Source organism: Hyla sarda, chromosome 7 (genome assembly GCF_029499605.1).
Source record: "Hyla sarda isolate aHylSar1 chromosome 7, aHylSar1.hap1, whole genome shotgun sequence".
Lineage (NCBI taxonomy): Eukaryota > Metazoa > Chordata > Amphibia > Anura > Hylidae > Hyla > Hyla sarda.
The window spans coordinates 26,052,466-26,065,561 of NC_079195.1; the positions used below are offsets into that span (position 1 = coordinate 26,052,466).

At 44.3% G+C, this 13,096-nt stretch overlaps 1 protein-coding gene and 1 long non-coding RNA gene across 2 annotated transcripts in view; one reads left to right on the forward strand and one right to left on the reverse strand.

Annotated features, from left to right (window-relative positions):
• LOC130281630 (transient receptor potential cation channel subfamily V member 6-like) overlaps positions 1-13,096 on the forward strand; it is a 32,860-nt gene that overhangs the window by 2,229 nt on the left and 17,535 nt on the right. Inside the window, exons 2-6 of the mRNA XM_056529060.1 lie at positions 2,640-2,777; positions 9,071-9,169; positions 9,352-9,524; positions 9,667-9,813; positions 10,471-10,683. Coding sequence (XP_056385035.1) covers positions 2,640-2,777; positions 9,071-9,169; positions 9,352-9,524; positions 9,667-9,813; positions 10,471-10,683 — 770 coding nt within the window. The remainder of the gene's footprint in view (positions 1-2,639; positions 2,778-9,070; positions 9,170-9,351; positions 9,525-9,666; positions 9,814-10,470; positions 10,684-13,096) is intronic.
• On the reverse strand, positions 9,661-11,636 carry LOC130281631 (uncharacterized). The gene is made up of 3 exons (XR_008846062.1): positions 11,499-11,636; positions 11,116-11,213; positions 9,661-9,796 (listed from the first exon to the last, which is right to left on the reverse strand). It is a non-coding gene; the product is annotated as an uncharacterized LOC130281631 (long non-coding RNA).

Here is a 13,096-nt window from a genome sequence, read left to right on the forward strand (position 1 = left end):
AGACCACCATTGGATGCTCTTATGTACTTTCTTCAGATGTTGCTTTGGATTCAAGGACTAGTAACCCCCATTAAATACCTGTAGTTGTATACATAGGAGCTATATGTTCCTCTTAGATATGCGGTAGCTATTTGCTTGTGTTTTATTACTCCATTGATTGATTGGGTGGGCTTCCCATTTAGGGACCCTCAACAACAAAATGTGTGCTTAGGATTATTGTCTCCTGCTCGGGTAGACCCACTAGGCCTTCACATCGCATTGACAACCCATAGATTTTAGTGGGAAATGTGTAATAAAAAATGATCCGTTGTTGCAGGGTTAGGGTTGACCACTGAGGTTTCCCGGCATTGGGACACCATGTGATTATTGAGGGTTCTAGCAATAAGATGCCTTGTGGTTACTGAGGGTCCCAGCATTAGGACGCCATGTGGTTACTGAGGGTTACTTGTGATTACTGAGGGTTCAAGCAATGGGACACTGTGATCACTCAGGGTCCTAGCAATGACGCTCAATGTGATTACTGGGCCCCACAAATGGGACACCATGTGATTACTGAGGGTGAAGCAATAGAACACCATGTGGTTACTGATAGTCCCAGCAATGGGACACCATGTAATTACTGAGAGTCCTAGTAATAAGATACCATGTGATTACTGAGGGGCCCAGCTAAAGGACAACATGTGATCACTGAGGGGCCCAGCATTAGGACACCATGTGATTACTGAGGGTGAAGCAATAGAACACCATGTGGTTACTGATAGTCCCAGCAATGGGACACCATGTGATTACTGAGGGTCCCAGCAATGGGACACCATGTAATTACTGAGAGTCCTAGTAATAAGACACCATGTGATTACTGAGGGGCCCAGCTAAAGGACAACACTGGTTCACTGAGGGGCCCAGCATTAGGATACCATGTGATTACTCAGGGTTCCAGCAATAGGTAACCATGTGATTACTGAGGGTCCCAGCAATAGGTAACCATGTGATTACTGAGGGTCCCAGCAATAGGTAACCATGTGATTACTGAGGGTCCCATAAATGGCACACCATGTGATTACTGAGGGTCCCAGCAATAGGTAACCATGTGATTACTGAGGGTCCCAGCAATAGGTAACCATGTGATTACTGAGGGTCCCAGCAATAGGTAACCATGTGATTACTGAGGGTCCCATAAATGGCACACCATGTGATTACTGAGGGTCCCAGCAATAGGTAACCATGTGATTACTGAGGGTCCCAGCAATAGGTAACCATGTGATTACTATGGATCCCAGCAATAGGTAACCATGTGATTACTGAGGGTCCCATAAATGGCACACCATGTGATCACATTATCATCTGAGATCGCTTCTAACTAAAAGACTCTGAAGATGCCTCCTTCCTTCTTGAAAGGGATTAACCGGTTTCCAGTTGTTCCTTCTGAGTGTTAATTGTATGGACTTAGTTTATTGTGTTTATTTTTCTTCGTTTTCTAAGTTATCTTATTTCGGGATGATACTTTAGGGTCTTTTGAACCAATTACAAGTTTCCCCCTCGAGTTTTGGTCACACATCACACAATGGTTTCAATCAATACTGTATGTTAAAGGGTCCTTCAATATACAATAGGTTCTTGCTGGGGGAGGGTGGGAGCCGAAAGTGAAGTCCTGTTATGGTCACACACCATACAATGGTTTCCACCTACAATCATCCTCCCAAAACGAATTTATATTGTATTTTGAAGGACCACTGTGGGTTCTTGCTATGGGCAGTAAGAGCCAACGGTGAAGACCTATCCACTATGGATAAGGGGCAGTCCTGAACCCTTTATGGGACCATGCACATCTACAAGTGTGGCTTCTGTGCACCTACACATCTGCCTCATACAATAGCCATGTGCTCTGTTCATACAAGTTGTAAAGGCATCAAAAAAATAAATAGAACAGTATGTTACCACTAATACACATTATATATTCTTACAAGACTTCATTAACAAATACATTTACAATTCGTCTTGTCACACCTACCTCCCAGCTGCATCATTGTGGGCGCACCCCAGCTCACGTGGAGCCATATCTAGATTATACTTCAGATGCCTAAGTGCAATGATCTTATATTTTTAGGATGAGAAGTAGATATCAAGATGGGAGTATCAGGCAGATCATCCCCACCTAAGAGTGGCCAAACAGGTGTAGATGGATAGACTTCTCTTGTGCACTTTTAAAGGAGTTATCTAGGATTAGAAAAATAGAATTTATTTATTTTTATTTTATTTTTTTTAAAGCATCACTCCGGTCCTCATGTTGTGTGTGTTATTGCAACTAAGTTCAATTGAAGTGAATGGAGCCAAGTTGTAATTCCCCACAATACCCGAGGACAGTGTGACGCTGTTTTTTTATTTTTTATTTTTATTTGTATTTTTTTTTTTTTTTTTTTGGGGGGGGGGGGATGGCGGTACTTTTCCCTTTTTTTTATTCCTAAATAACCCCTTTATTTTAGAATTTTACAATTTAATTAACTAAATTATTATAATTAAATTATTATAATTATATAAGCATATTTATGTAAAAAAATTACATTGCAAGCATAAAAATAGCATTTATGAATGTACTATTGTAATTTTTATTTTTCTCAGTTGGTGTTTTTTCTCTTTCTCAGGTCAAACAGCTTTGCACATCGCTGTCATGCGGCAGAACGTGGCGATTGCTCAGGAGCTGATCAGGAATAAAGCGAATGTGTGTTCGGCCCGGGCAGTCGGCACTTTTTTCCAACATAAACCTAATTCCTTCTATTACGGTAAGAATCTGCTTTATGCCTAATAATCATATGCAACTCCCTGAAAGATCAATGTGTTATCGTGACGACAGACTACAATAACAAACCATGTGTAGTCTGATGTTGATACAGTTATTACTACTTTGCATCTGTCCTCTACTTAACATGAAGTAAGGGATATAATGTACTAGCGTGTGACTGCAGGATCAGACTACACACGCAGTGTTTCCCAACCAGTGTGCCTCCAGCTGTTTCACAACCAGTGTGCATCCAGCTGTTTCCCAACCAGTGTGCCTCCAGCTGTTTCCCAACCAGTGCTCCTCTAGCTGTTTACCAAGCAGTGTACCTCCAGCTGTTTCCCAACCAGTGTGTCTCCAGCTGTTTCCCAATCAGTGTGCCCCCAGCTGTTTCCCAGTGTACCTCCAGCTGTTTCCCAACCAGTGTACCTCCAGCTGTTTCCCAACCAGCGTGCCTCCAGCTGTTTCCCAATCAGTGTGCCTCCAGCTGTTTCCCAGTGTACCTACAGCTGTTTCCCAACCAGTGTGCCTCCAGCTGTTTCCCAACCAGTGATCCTCTAGCTGTTTATCAACCAATGTACCTCCAGCTGTTTCCCAATCAGTGTGCCTCCAGCTGTTTCCCAGTGTACCTCCAGCTGTTTCCCAACCAGTGTACCTCCAGCTGTTTCCCAACCATTGTGCCTCTAACTGTTTCCCAACCAGTATGCCTTCAGCTTTTGCAAAAAAAAATATATATATATATTGTTATGTATGCACATATTCATTTTTTATACTAAATAATATCATTTATTTATTGTTTTCAGACTTTTTTTAAATTATTTTTTCTCTACATTTTTAAATACATTTTATTGTTTAGCCCATCAAGGGAAACCTTTTTAATAATAATGTGTTAGCATATTCCTGTACCTCATAAACAGAGTCACTGCTGTTAGGGCCCTTATGACAGGCATTGTAAAAGACAACTCAGGGGGGCTTTCAAGGTCCCAGTCACTGAAGGTAAATAACTCTCACCACTAACATATATTCCAATATATTTGTTTTTTATCCAGACCAGTGTAAAGGAAAAGTTGGCCAGTTGCCCATAGTAACCAATCAGATCTTCTTTTACTTCTTTAATTTTTACATTTTTCAGCTAAAAAAAAACACAATCTGATTTGTTGCTATGGGCAACTGGTCAACGTTTTCTCAGCACAATGTTTGACAAATCTTCCCCCACAATATATAGACAAACCAGTGCAGGGACCTATTTATCTTAATTTACTGGTGATACTTGTCCAAAAACACCACCACAAAGTCCTAACTCGTGTAGAGGGTTTTCCCAGGTTTTAATAGGGTCACAGGGAAATCTGGTGACCAGATAGGAGGGTGGACTGCGACTAGGGATGAGCGATTCAAATCTGATGAATCCGAATTTGTTAAGAATTTCAGGAAAAATTCGTTTTGCCACGAATGCGAATATTGCTGCGATTCTATCGCTTGAATCGCTTCATTAAACTCCATTTAGTGCAGTCCAGGCTGTCCATCTAAAACAGCGGAGCCACATGTGATGACATGGGGCTAAGAATTCTGGGAAGGCGGGAAAAAGGGTAGACGGGATGACCCTGAATCACATGCGGCATGCAGCCTATCAGCAGCCAGTCACCCCTGTGATGTCACAGCCCTATATATTCGGAAGCCATATTGCGGCCAGTCAATTCAACCTTTCACTGCAGAGAGATTGAGAGGGACAGACAGCGCTGTGTGTTGCACAGAAGAGCTTTCTTCCAGCAGTGATTCACCTCCTAGTCAAGTCAAAGTCCTGTTGCACAGAGAGAGGGAAAGAGAGCAGTGTGTGTTCTGCACAGAAAAGCATTCTTACTGCAGTGATTTACCTCCCAGTCACTGTCTACAGCGTTCTTTTACAGAGAGGGACAGAGAGAAGTGTGGTGCACAGAACAGCAGCGATTCCGCTTAAGCACAAATCCTACCTAGAAGCACTGAAAGGGAAGGGAGTGAGATTGAGAGAGAAAGTGCAATTTTGGGTGTAGTACCCAGCGTCTGTGTGCTGCAGTGTGTTCTGCTGGTGTTGTGCACAAATGCGCTACAGCCTCTGTACCTCTGTCCTATGCGGTTCCCTCCCTCACAGAAGTATCTTATGTTGTTGGTTCAGCTCCACTATTTAGTGAGGACGATCTAAAGGGCAGTCAGCAGCAACTGCCCATCCAAGAATTGGAGGAGACATCCGCAGCTTCCTACAATAGGCGGGCAAGTAGTGATGAGGAGAGTGACATGGGAGGTGGTGGTTTGAGCATTCAGGCTCCTGAAGCAGACACTGTTGAGTAACCTGAGGAGGACATCAGTGATGTGCAGAGACTTGTAGATGATGATGAAGCCGATCACACTTGGGAGCCGGGTGCAGAAGGGGCTTCATCATCATCAGGAGAAGAGGGTTGCAGGCGGCCCGTGAGGCAGCAGCTGAGCCAGCAAGGTGGTAGCATGGTTGGCAAAAGTGGAGCGAAATGTGCCCGGGGTAGACTACCTGCTTCACGACAGCCTACCTTCTCGGGAGGTAGTGAAACAGGGATTCCTGGAGTCAGCAGCAGTAGCAGTTCATCAGTGCGGACTGTTGGTGGGAAAATCAGCTACGTGGCGGTGTGGCAGTTTTTCATAAAGCATCCGGAGGAGGTTAACATGGCCACATGCAAGATGTGTCGGCAGAAGGTGAAGTGTGGCAAGGGTCCCAATGTTGGCACCACAGCCCAACAATATATGCAGTGTCCCCATAAAGCAGCATGGGAGAACCGTAGCTCCAATGTGGTTGTCCAACCTGCTGCTTCACCCAGCGGCACGCCACTCCCTATTTCAGCCAGCTCCACCACCTCAGCCGAAGGGAGCTGCAGATGCTCCTGCTCCTCCTACTTCAAGTCAGTCATTCCGCCAGCAATCCATTGGAGAAGCCATGTCCAGGAGACAACAGTATGTGCCCATTCATCCAACGGCGCAGCAGCTGAATGTACTCCTGTCCAAGTAGCTGGTGCTGCAGTCCCTCCATTTTCAAGGGGTGGACTCGGCACCTTTCAGAGAACTGATGGCTTGTGCCGAGCCAAGGTAGAGGGTGCCAAGAAGTAATTTCTTTTCTAAGGAGGCAGTACCAGCCCTGCATAATTTTGTGGAAGAGAAGCTGGGCCAGTCCTTTAGCCTGTCGATGTGTACCAAAGTGCACGGCAGCACCGACATGTGGAGCTGTAACTACGGTAAGGGACAATACATGTCCTTTACAGCCCACTGGGTGAATGTGGTTCCTGCACAGCCACAACACCAACTTGGACAGGTCATGCCACTTCTGCCTCCACGTTCTCAGGTCATTGGTCCTGTGACAGTGTGCAATTCCGCCTCCTCATCCTCCACCGTGTGCTCAGCCTCCACTGCACGGACAAGTCTCAGTGCCCCTCCAGTATACCATGTGTGTAGGGCACAACAGTGTAACGCTGTTCTTCACATGGTTTGCCTTGGCGAACGGAGTCACACCGGGGTGGAACTGCTAAAAGTCATTCATCAAGAAATTGAATCATGGCTTACTCCACGAAAACTGGAAATGGGAACCATGGTGACCGACAACAGAAAGAACATCTTGTCTGCGCTGCGACAAGGAGGCCTGAGGCCTGAAAAGGGCGGCCCCACACAGGAACCTCTCCCTATTTACCCCTACGAACACTGCCATTTACCAGAGTTTTTAGGTGGAAATAGGGAGAGGTTCCTGTGTGGGGCCTCCCTTTTCAGGGTGAGTAACACTTGCCAAGAAGGGAATTAATAGGGTGAAAGTAGGGCCTTACAGGGGAAGGTTTTACCCCCACCTGCTACAATGGACAATACGTTGTTCTCTTCTACCTTTTCAAGTAAAGGATTCCTGTGTGGGGCCGCCCTTTTTAGGGTGAGTAACACTTGCCAAGAAGAAAATTAATAATGCGAGAGTAGGGCCTTACAGGGGAAATGTTTACCCCCACTGGTTACAATGGACCATATTTTGTTCCCTTCCACCTTTTAGAGGTCTTTGCATCACATCAATACTTGGTGGTGTAGGTGGCTCATGCAGTTTTTTTTTTTGCACACCTTTCCTTTAGTTTGATTTTAAAAAATTAAAAAAAATTGGGTACATATATTTTATCCTAAGAATATTATTAAAAGTAAAGTTTTACATAATGCATATCCTCAATACTTACTTGTGCACACTAACACTTTTACAAAAGAGACCGTTTTCTTCTACCTGCCTCAGCTACTATTCTGATCCTGCCACCCACCTGATGCCACACATCTGATGCCAAGTTCTCCTTTTTTCACACACCTTCGTCACCGGGTACTGCCACCCACTGCACCACCCACTGCACCACTCTGTCAACGAATCACTTTCGGGACTCCTGATTCTGCTGCTTCCACCTTCAGGCTGTTTCATTCTGCCACCATATGTTCTCCTCATGCTGATGCCAGCTCCACGCTGGGTCATTCAGCCACTATATGTTCTCCTCATGCTGCCGCCACCTCCACGCTGTGTCATTCAGCCACTATATGGTCTCATCATGCCATATTTATTCTCTTAAATTTTGATGCCATATGGTCTCCCTGCTGCCACATCCCTGTGGCAGTGATTTTAATAGCGATGCCTGTAATCTGCATGTCATACTGAATAACAATATTATTTCACTAACACAGCACACTCCCTATGCATGTTAGGACAAGGCGAAGCATTCTACATGCCCATTGAGGCTCTCTGTAGGCCAGCAGAAAGCCATTTTTAAAAGAAATTTGCTGCAAATAAATTTGAAAAAAATTCGCTCATCTCTAACTGCGACAATTAAATGGTTAAACTTCTAAGACCAGAGGTTTCCCAAGTCTCTGCTTTACTGCTCTTCCAGCCCCTTCTTAAAGCAGATGCAGACAGGAAGCCACAAACTTCCCTTAAAGGGGTACTCCGGTGGAATATATATATTTTTTTTTAAATCAACTGGTGCCAGAAAGTTAAACAAATTTGTAAATTACTTCTATTAAAAAATATTAATCTTTCCCAGTACTTATCAGCTGCTGTATACGCCACAGGAAGTTCTTTTTGAATTTCCTTTCTGTCTGACCACAGTGCTCTCTGCTGACAACTCTGTCGATTTTAGGAACTGTCCAGAGCAAGTCAGGTTCCCTATAGGGATTCGCTCCTACCATAGACAGTTCCTAAAATGGACAGAGGTGTCAGCAGAGAGCACTGTGGTCAGACAGAAAGGAAATTTAAAAAGAAAATAAATTCCTGGAGCATTCAGCAACTGAGAAGTACTGGAAGGGTTAAGATTTTTAAATAGAAGTAATTTACAAATCTGTTTAACTTTCTGGCATCAGTTGATTTTAAAAAATGTTTTCCAGTGGAGTACCCCTTTAACTGCAGAAACACAGTCAAAATGATAGCAGCGTGTTTTCAATGGGTTAAAGGAGTACTCTGAAGTTAGGTAAAAAATAAATAATAGTGCAGTATATATATATATCTTGCTCCATAAGGAAACAGCACCCAACACGAGGTCCAGATAAAGTGCAAGCTACAGGGTCTTTATTGCATCAAGAGAGACAATGCAAAGTTTCGGCTAGCAAGCCTTTTTCATCATGCTTGAAAAAGGCTTGCTAGCCGAAACGTTGCATTGTCTCTCTTCATGTAATAAAGAACCTGTAGCTTGCACTTTATCTGGACCTTGTGTTGGGTGCTGTTTCCTTGTGGAGGAAGATTTATTTGGATCCAATGTGGCACACTGGGGGTTACGTTGCACCACACCTGAGCAGTCCTGTGCTGAAGTTCCTGTAGTGACTAATATATATATATATATATATATATATATATATATATATATATATATATATATCGTTTTAAAACATCTGTTTTGAAAAGTCTGTAGCTTCTCTACGTATGTCAGTTAGTAACAATATTTTCTGGTTGATCAGTTGCTCAGTACTACAATTTCCAGAATGCACTCCTTTCCGTCAGCTCTTCATTACAGTGGTCCTGCCCAGCCTACCCCTCTCCCACAACACTCATGGCAGTTCCCCACCCAGAACTGCTGCAGAATATTGCACAACACAGCAGAAGGGTCTATAGTAGCTGCTGTATTCATTTCCTGTCTACTCCTCTGCCTCTGGCATTGTTCTGCACAAGGCAGCATACGGCCACTCTTGTAATACATGGACAGCTCAAAAACCTTTGATCAGGAGCAGCATGCATTTTTCGTTCTGGTAGTCCTTTTAAAAAGGCTCAGTACGTGGAGTAAAATATGACCTCTTTTCTTGTTGCAGGGGAGCACATTCTTTCCTTTGCCGCATGTGTCGGTAATGCCGAGCTGGTGCGCTTATTGCTGCTACATGGAGCCGATGCTCAGGCGAAAGATTCCCATGGTAAAAAATCCTACATATTTCCTATTTCTTTTGCATTACGTTAATGCACAAGTCAACGTTTTATTATCTTGGAATTCAAGTTATTTCCTAGGCCACACCATTATGTGCCATGATTTCATGGGTTTTGACTTTGACACATTTTTTACTATGACCAATAAATTCCGATTGTTAACTCCCTCCAGGAAATACCGCCCTCCACATCCTGACCCTACAGCCCAACAAGATGTCCGCCTGTCAGATCTATGACCTTATAGTCGGCTACCACAAGGAGAAACATGGACCAGGGCTAGAAGAGATATACAACCACAATTACCTTACCCCATTAAAGATGGCCGCTCTGGAAGGTAACGCTGTGGTATGTATCCATATATGGGTTTTACCATCAGCCGTACAATAAAAGTAAAATTGTGTAGTGTGCAAATCACTTTACAAGTCACTATTCAGACCGCAATTCCACATTTTGACGATGCATTTTGTGTGTTTTTTTCATTTCCCAGATGTTTCAGCACATAGTCCAGAAGAGAAGACAACTACAGTGGACATTCGGCCCCATAAGCTGCTATCTCTATGACCTAACTGAGATTGACTCCTGGGATGATCCTCAGTCTGTACTGGATTTGGTAGTTTCTGGGAAAAAAAGAGAGGTATGTCATGTAATCATGTATCTATAGGTTGTGTCGTAGATGCCTAAAAGGGCAACTCCATCTCTAATGGGTTTTTGCCCTTAGTTGGTAATAGTCTGAGGGGCAATGTGTCTCCTTAGGTGAATGTAAGGGTCATATACATCCTGCAAGGCTACCTGGGGAAAAAGTATGCAAAACAATTCTCCTCCAGAATAGCTCTCTGGTGCCACCTGCAGAAGGGGGCCTTGAGCCTTCAAACATGACCCTCTCATTGTTAAAGGGGTACTCAACCCCTAGACATCTTATCACCTACCCAAAGGTCTGGGGACCACTGCGATCTCGGCGGCATCCCAGCAGCACCCCAGAGATCCGGTGCACGGAGCAAACTTCGCTCCATGCCGGATGACTGGCGATACAGGGCAGAGGCTTGTGCCGTCACGGTCACACCCTGCTCATGTCGTCAGGGCCATGCCCCCTCAATGCAAGTCTATGGGGGGGCATGACAGCCGTCAAGCCAACTCCCATAGACTTGCATTGAGGGTGCATTGCCGTGACGACACAAGCCTCTGGCGCGGCATCCGATGCTCTAAACAAACGCTGGGTGCAGCAGGGACATATAATATTCATTAACCTGAGCATTTATTACTGTTTTTAACAAATATCTTTATTTCTTTCCAGGCACGGAGGATATTGGACTTATCTCCCGTGAAGGAGCTGGTCAACAGGAAGTGGCAGAGGTTTGGCCGGCCATATTTCTGGACCTTGGGTGCACTTTATATTGCCTACATGATCATTGTGTCTCTAGTTTGCGTAAGCCGACCTCTCAAACCGAGAACAGACAACGCTACAAATCCCAGGGATATCACTATTATGGTGCAGAAGACCCTAAAAGTGAGAACCTTTAAACTTTTGAGAATTTCCTAGAGATTTTCTTCTAAAATACTATAAAAATGTCCTTCTATGGTAAAATCCTGTATAGATTATAAGGTGATTGTACATTGGGGGAGATTTATCAAATCCTGTCCAGAGGAAAAGTTGCTGAGTTGCCCATAGCAACCAATCAGATCGCTGCTTTCATTTCTCAGAGGCCTTTTCAAAAATGAAAGAAGCGATCTGATTGGTTGCTATGGGCAACTCAGCAACTTTTCCTCTCAACAGGTTTTGATAAATCTCTCCCCGGTATGTTTTTCTCTCCATTCACATCGATAGCCATTGGTTTAGTTATACATAAGAGTAAAAGGAAGAAAAGGGAGTAAACAATTTATGTAAAAATTATACTGCAGCCTTCGTGAGGTGTAAAATAACCAACTATTTCATACTCACCTTGCCTGATTCAGTGGCGGTGCTCTAGTCCACCTTGGTCCTATGCATACCATGTTGATGTCCTGAACCCACTGCAGCCAGTCACTGAGGTTTTTACACTAAAGACCAAACAAGTTGTTATATCTTCTATTAAAAATTGTCCTTTATAATAATACCGTGTTTCCCCGAAAATAGTACCTACCCCGAAAATAGGCCCTAGCCGGATTATCGGGGTGGGCTGCAATATAAGCCCTACCCCGATAATAAGACCTAGACCAGTGGTCTCCAACCTGCGGACCTCCAGATGTTGCAAATGTTTGCAACATCTGGAGGTCCGCAGGTTGAATACCACTGAACTAGACAATGCCCGGGCTGCAAATATTAAAAAGCAATCTTTAACTTACCTTCGTCCTCCATTCCCCCGTTGCTAAGGAAGCGGCCTCGCTGTCCTCCGCTGTTCTCGCTCACCGGCCGGCTTCTTACATGACAGTCGGCTCAGCCTATCATCGGCAGAGGCGGGACATCGCTGCGGCCGGTGATAGGCTGAAGGCTCTGAGACGTCACAACACCAGGAAGCAGGAAGAACAGCGGAGGGACCATGAGGCCGGTGCCTTAGCAACGGAGGAACGGAGGACGGAGGTAAGTTAAAAATTGCTTTTTAATATTTGCAGCCCGGGCACAGGAATAGATACAGCGCAATGGCTGATAATTATTTGGCAGGGGGGGGGGGAGAGAAGCTGTGCTCGCGGGTGACAAATGATCAGTACCCCGATGTGGGGATTGTGGGGTGCAGCGCTGGGCTGATAAACCGGCGGGGGGGGTTAGGGACGTTGGGGGGCATTTACACCCCCCCCATTATCATCATGTGATATGCGCAGCTCGCGCATGTCATATGATGATAATGGGGGGGGGGGGTAAATACCGTGGAACCGCCATGTTGTTCAATGTGCATATAAATAAGCCCTACCCTGAAAATGAGCCCTAGTGTGTTTTTTGGGGCTAAAATTTATATAAGACCCGGTCCTATTTTCGGAGAAACACGGTATATTAAAAAAAATACACACATACTTGCGCTGTCTATTGCATTGTGAAATGTTTTTTCTTATTGGAAAACCAATAAAAGTAAAAAAAAAAAAAAAAAAATACACACAATCAATACAAGATGTTCACACAAATACAGACAAGACAAGCTAGTGCAATACCCCCTTAAGCGATAACCACAACAATTGTATTAACTAGCAGCACAATAGTAATATAAAATAGTCCCAAACTGGGAATGTATTCACACTAAAGTGTATGGAGCAACAGGTATATATGGCACAAATATATTTCCCTAATAGGCATCACCATATAGCAAATAACCTAAATTAATTCAGAGCTACTCCCATATATCCTAAAGTGCATAGATAATAAAAAGTAATGTCTCACCCACGCTGCTGTGGTACTGTATCCTGGACCCCAATCACTGAGGTTGCATTGTATGCAGAAGAGCCGGGACAGCGCTATATCATTCCCTTTTACATTATTGCATGAATGAGCTTTCCTAGGAACAATCATTCCTGATAATCGCCCGTGTAAAAAGGCCAGCGATTAGCCATGATCGATTGTTCATGTGGCCCAGCTGTACTATTGATCCAGCCTTGTGAAGGCTCACCAAGATCGGTACGCAAGTTGGCCCATGTAAAAGGACCCTACATAGAAGAGAGGGGGCCCCATAGCAGATATCGTTATAGGCCTCCTATTATGGCAACCGGTTTTTCCCTCCCAGGAAATAAAGGTCTGGTGTTTATTTCTCCTTTACTTTCCATGACACATGGAGCAATGCAGTTCCCTGAAGAGGAGTTCTGCACAGTTTCTTACTAACAGAAAAGGAAATGGGAACAACCAGGATGGGGCCCTCCATTTTCAAAGGGCCCAATAGCAGAGCATCTCCTGCCACTATAGTAAATATGTCCATGGTCCTGGGACTGGGGAGCACTACAGCACCAACACCCCACCCCAA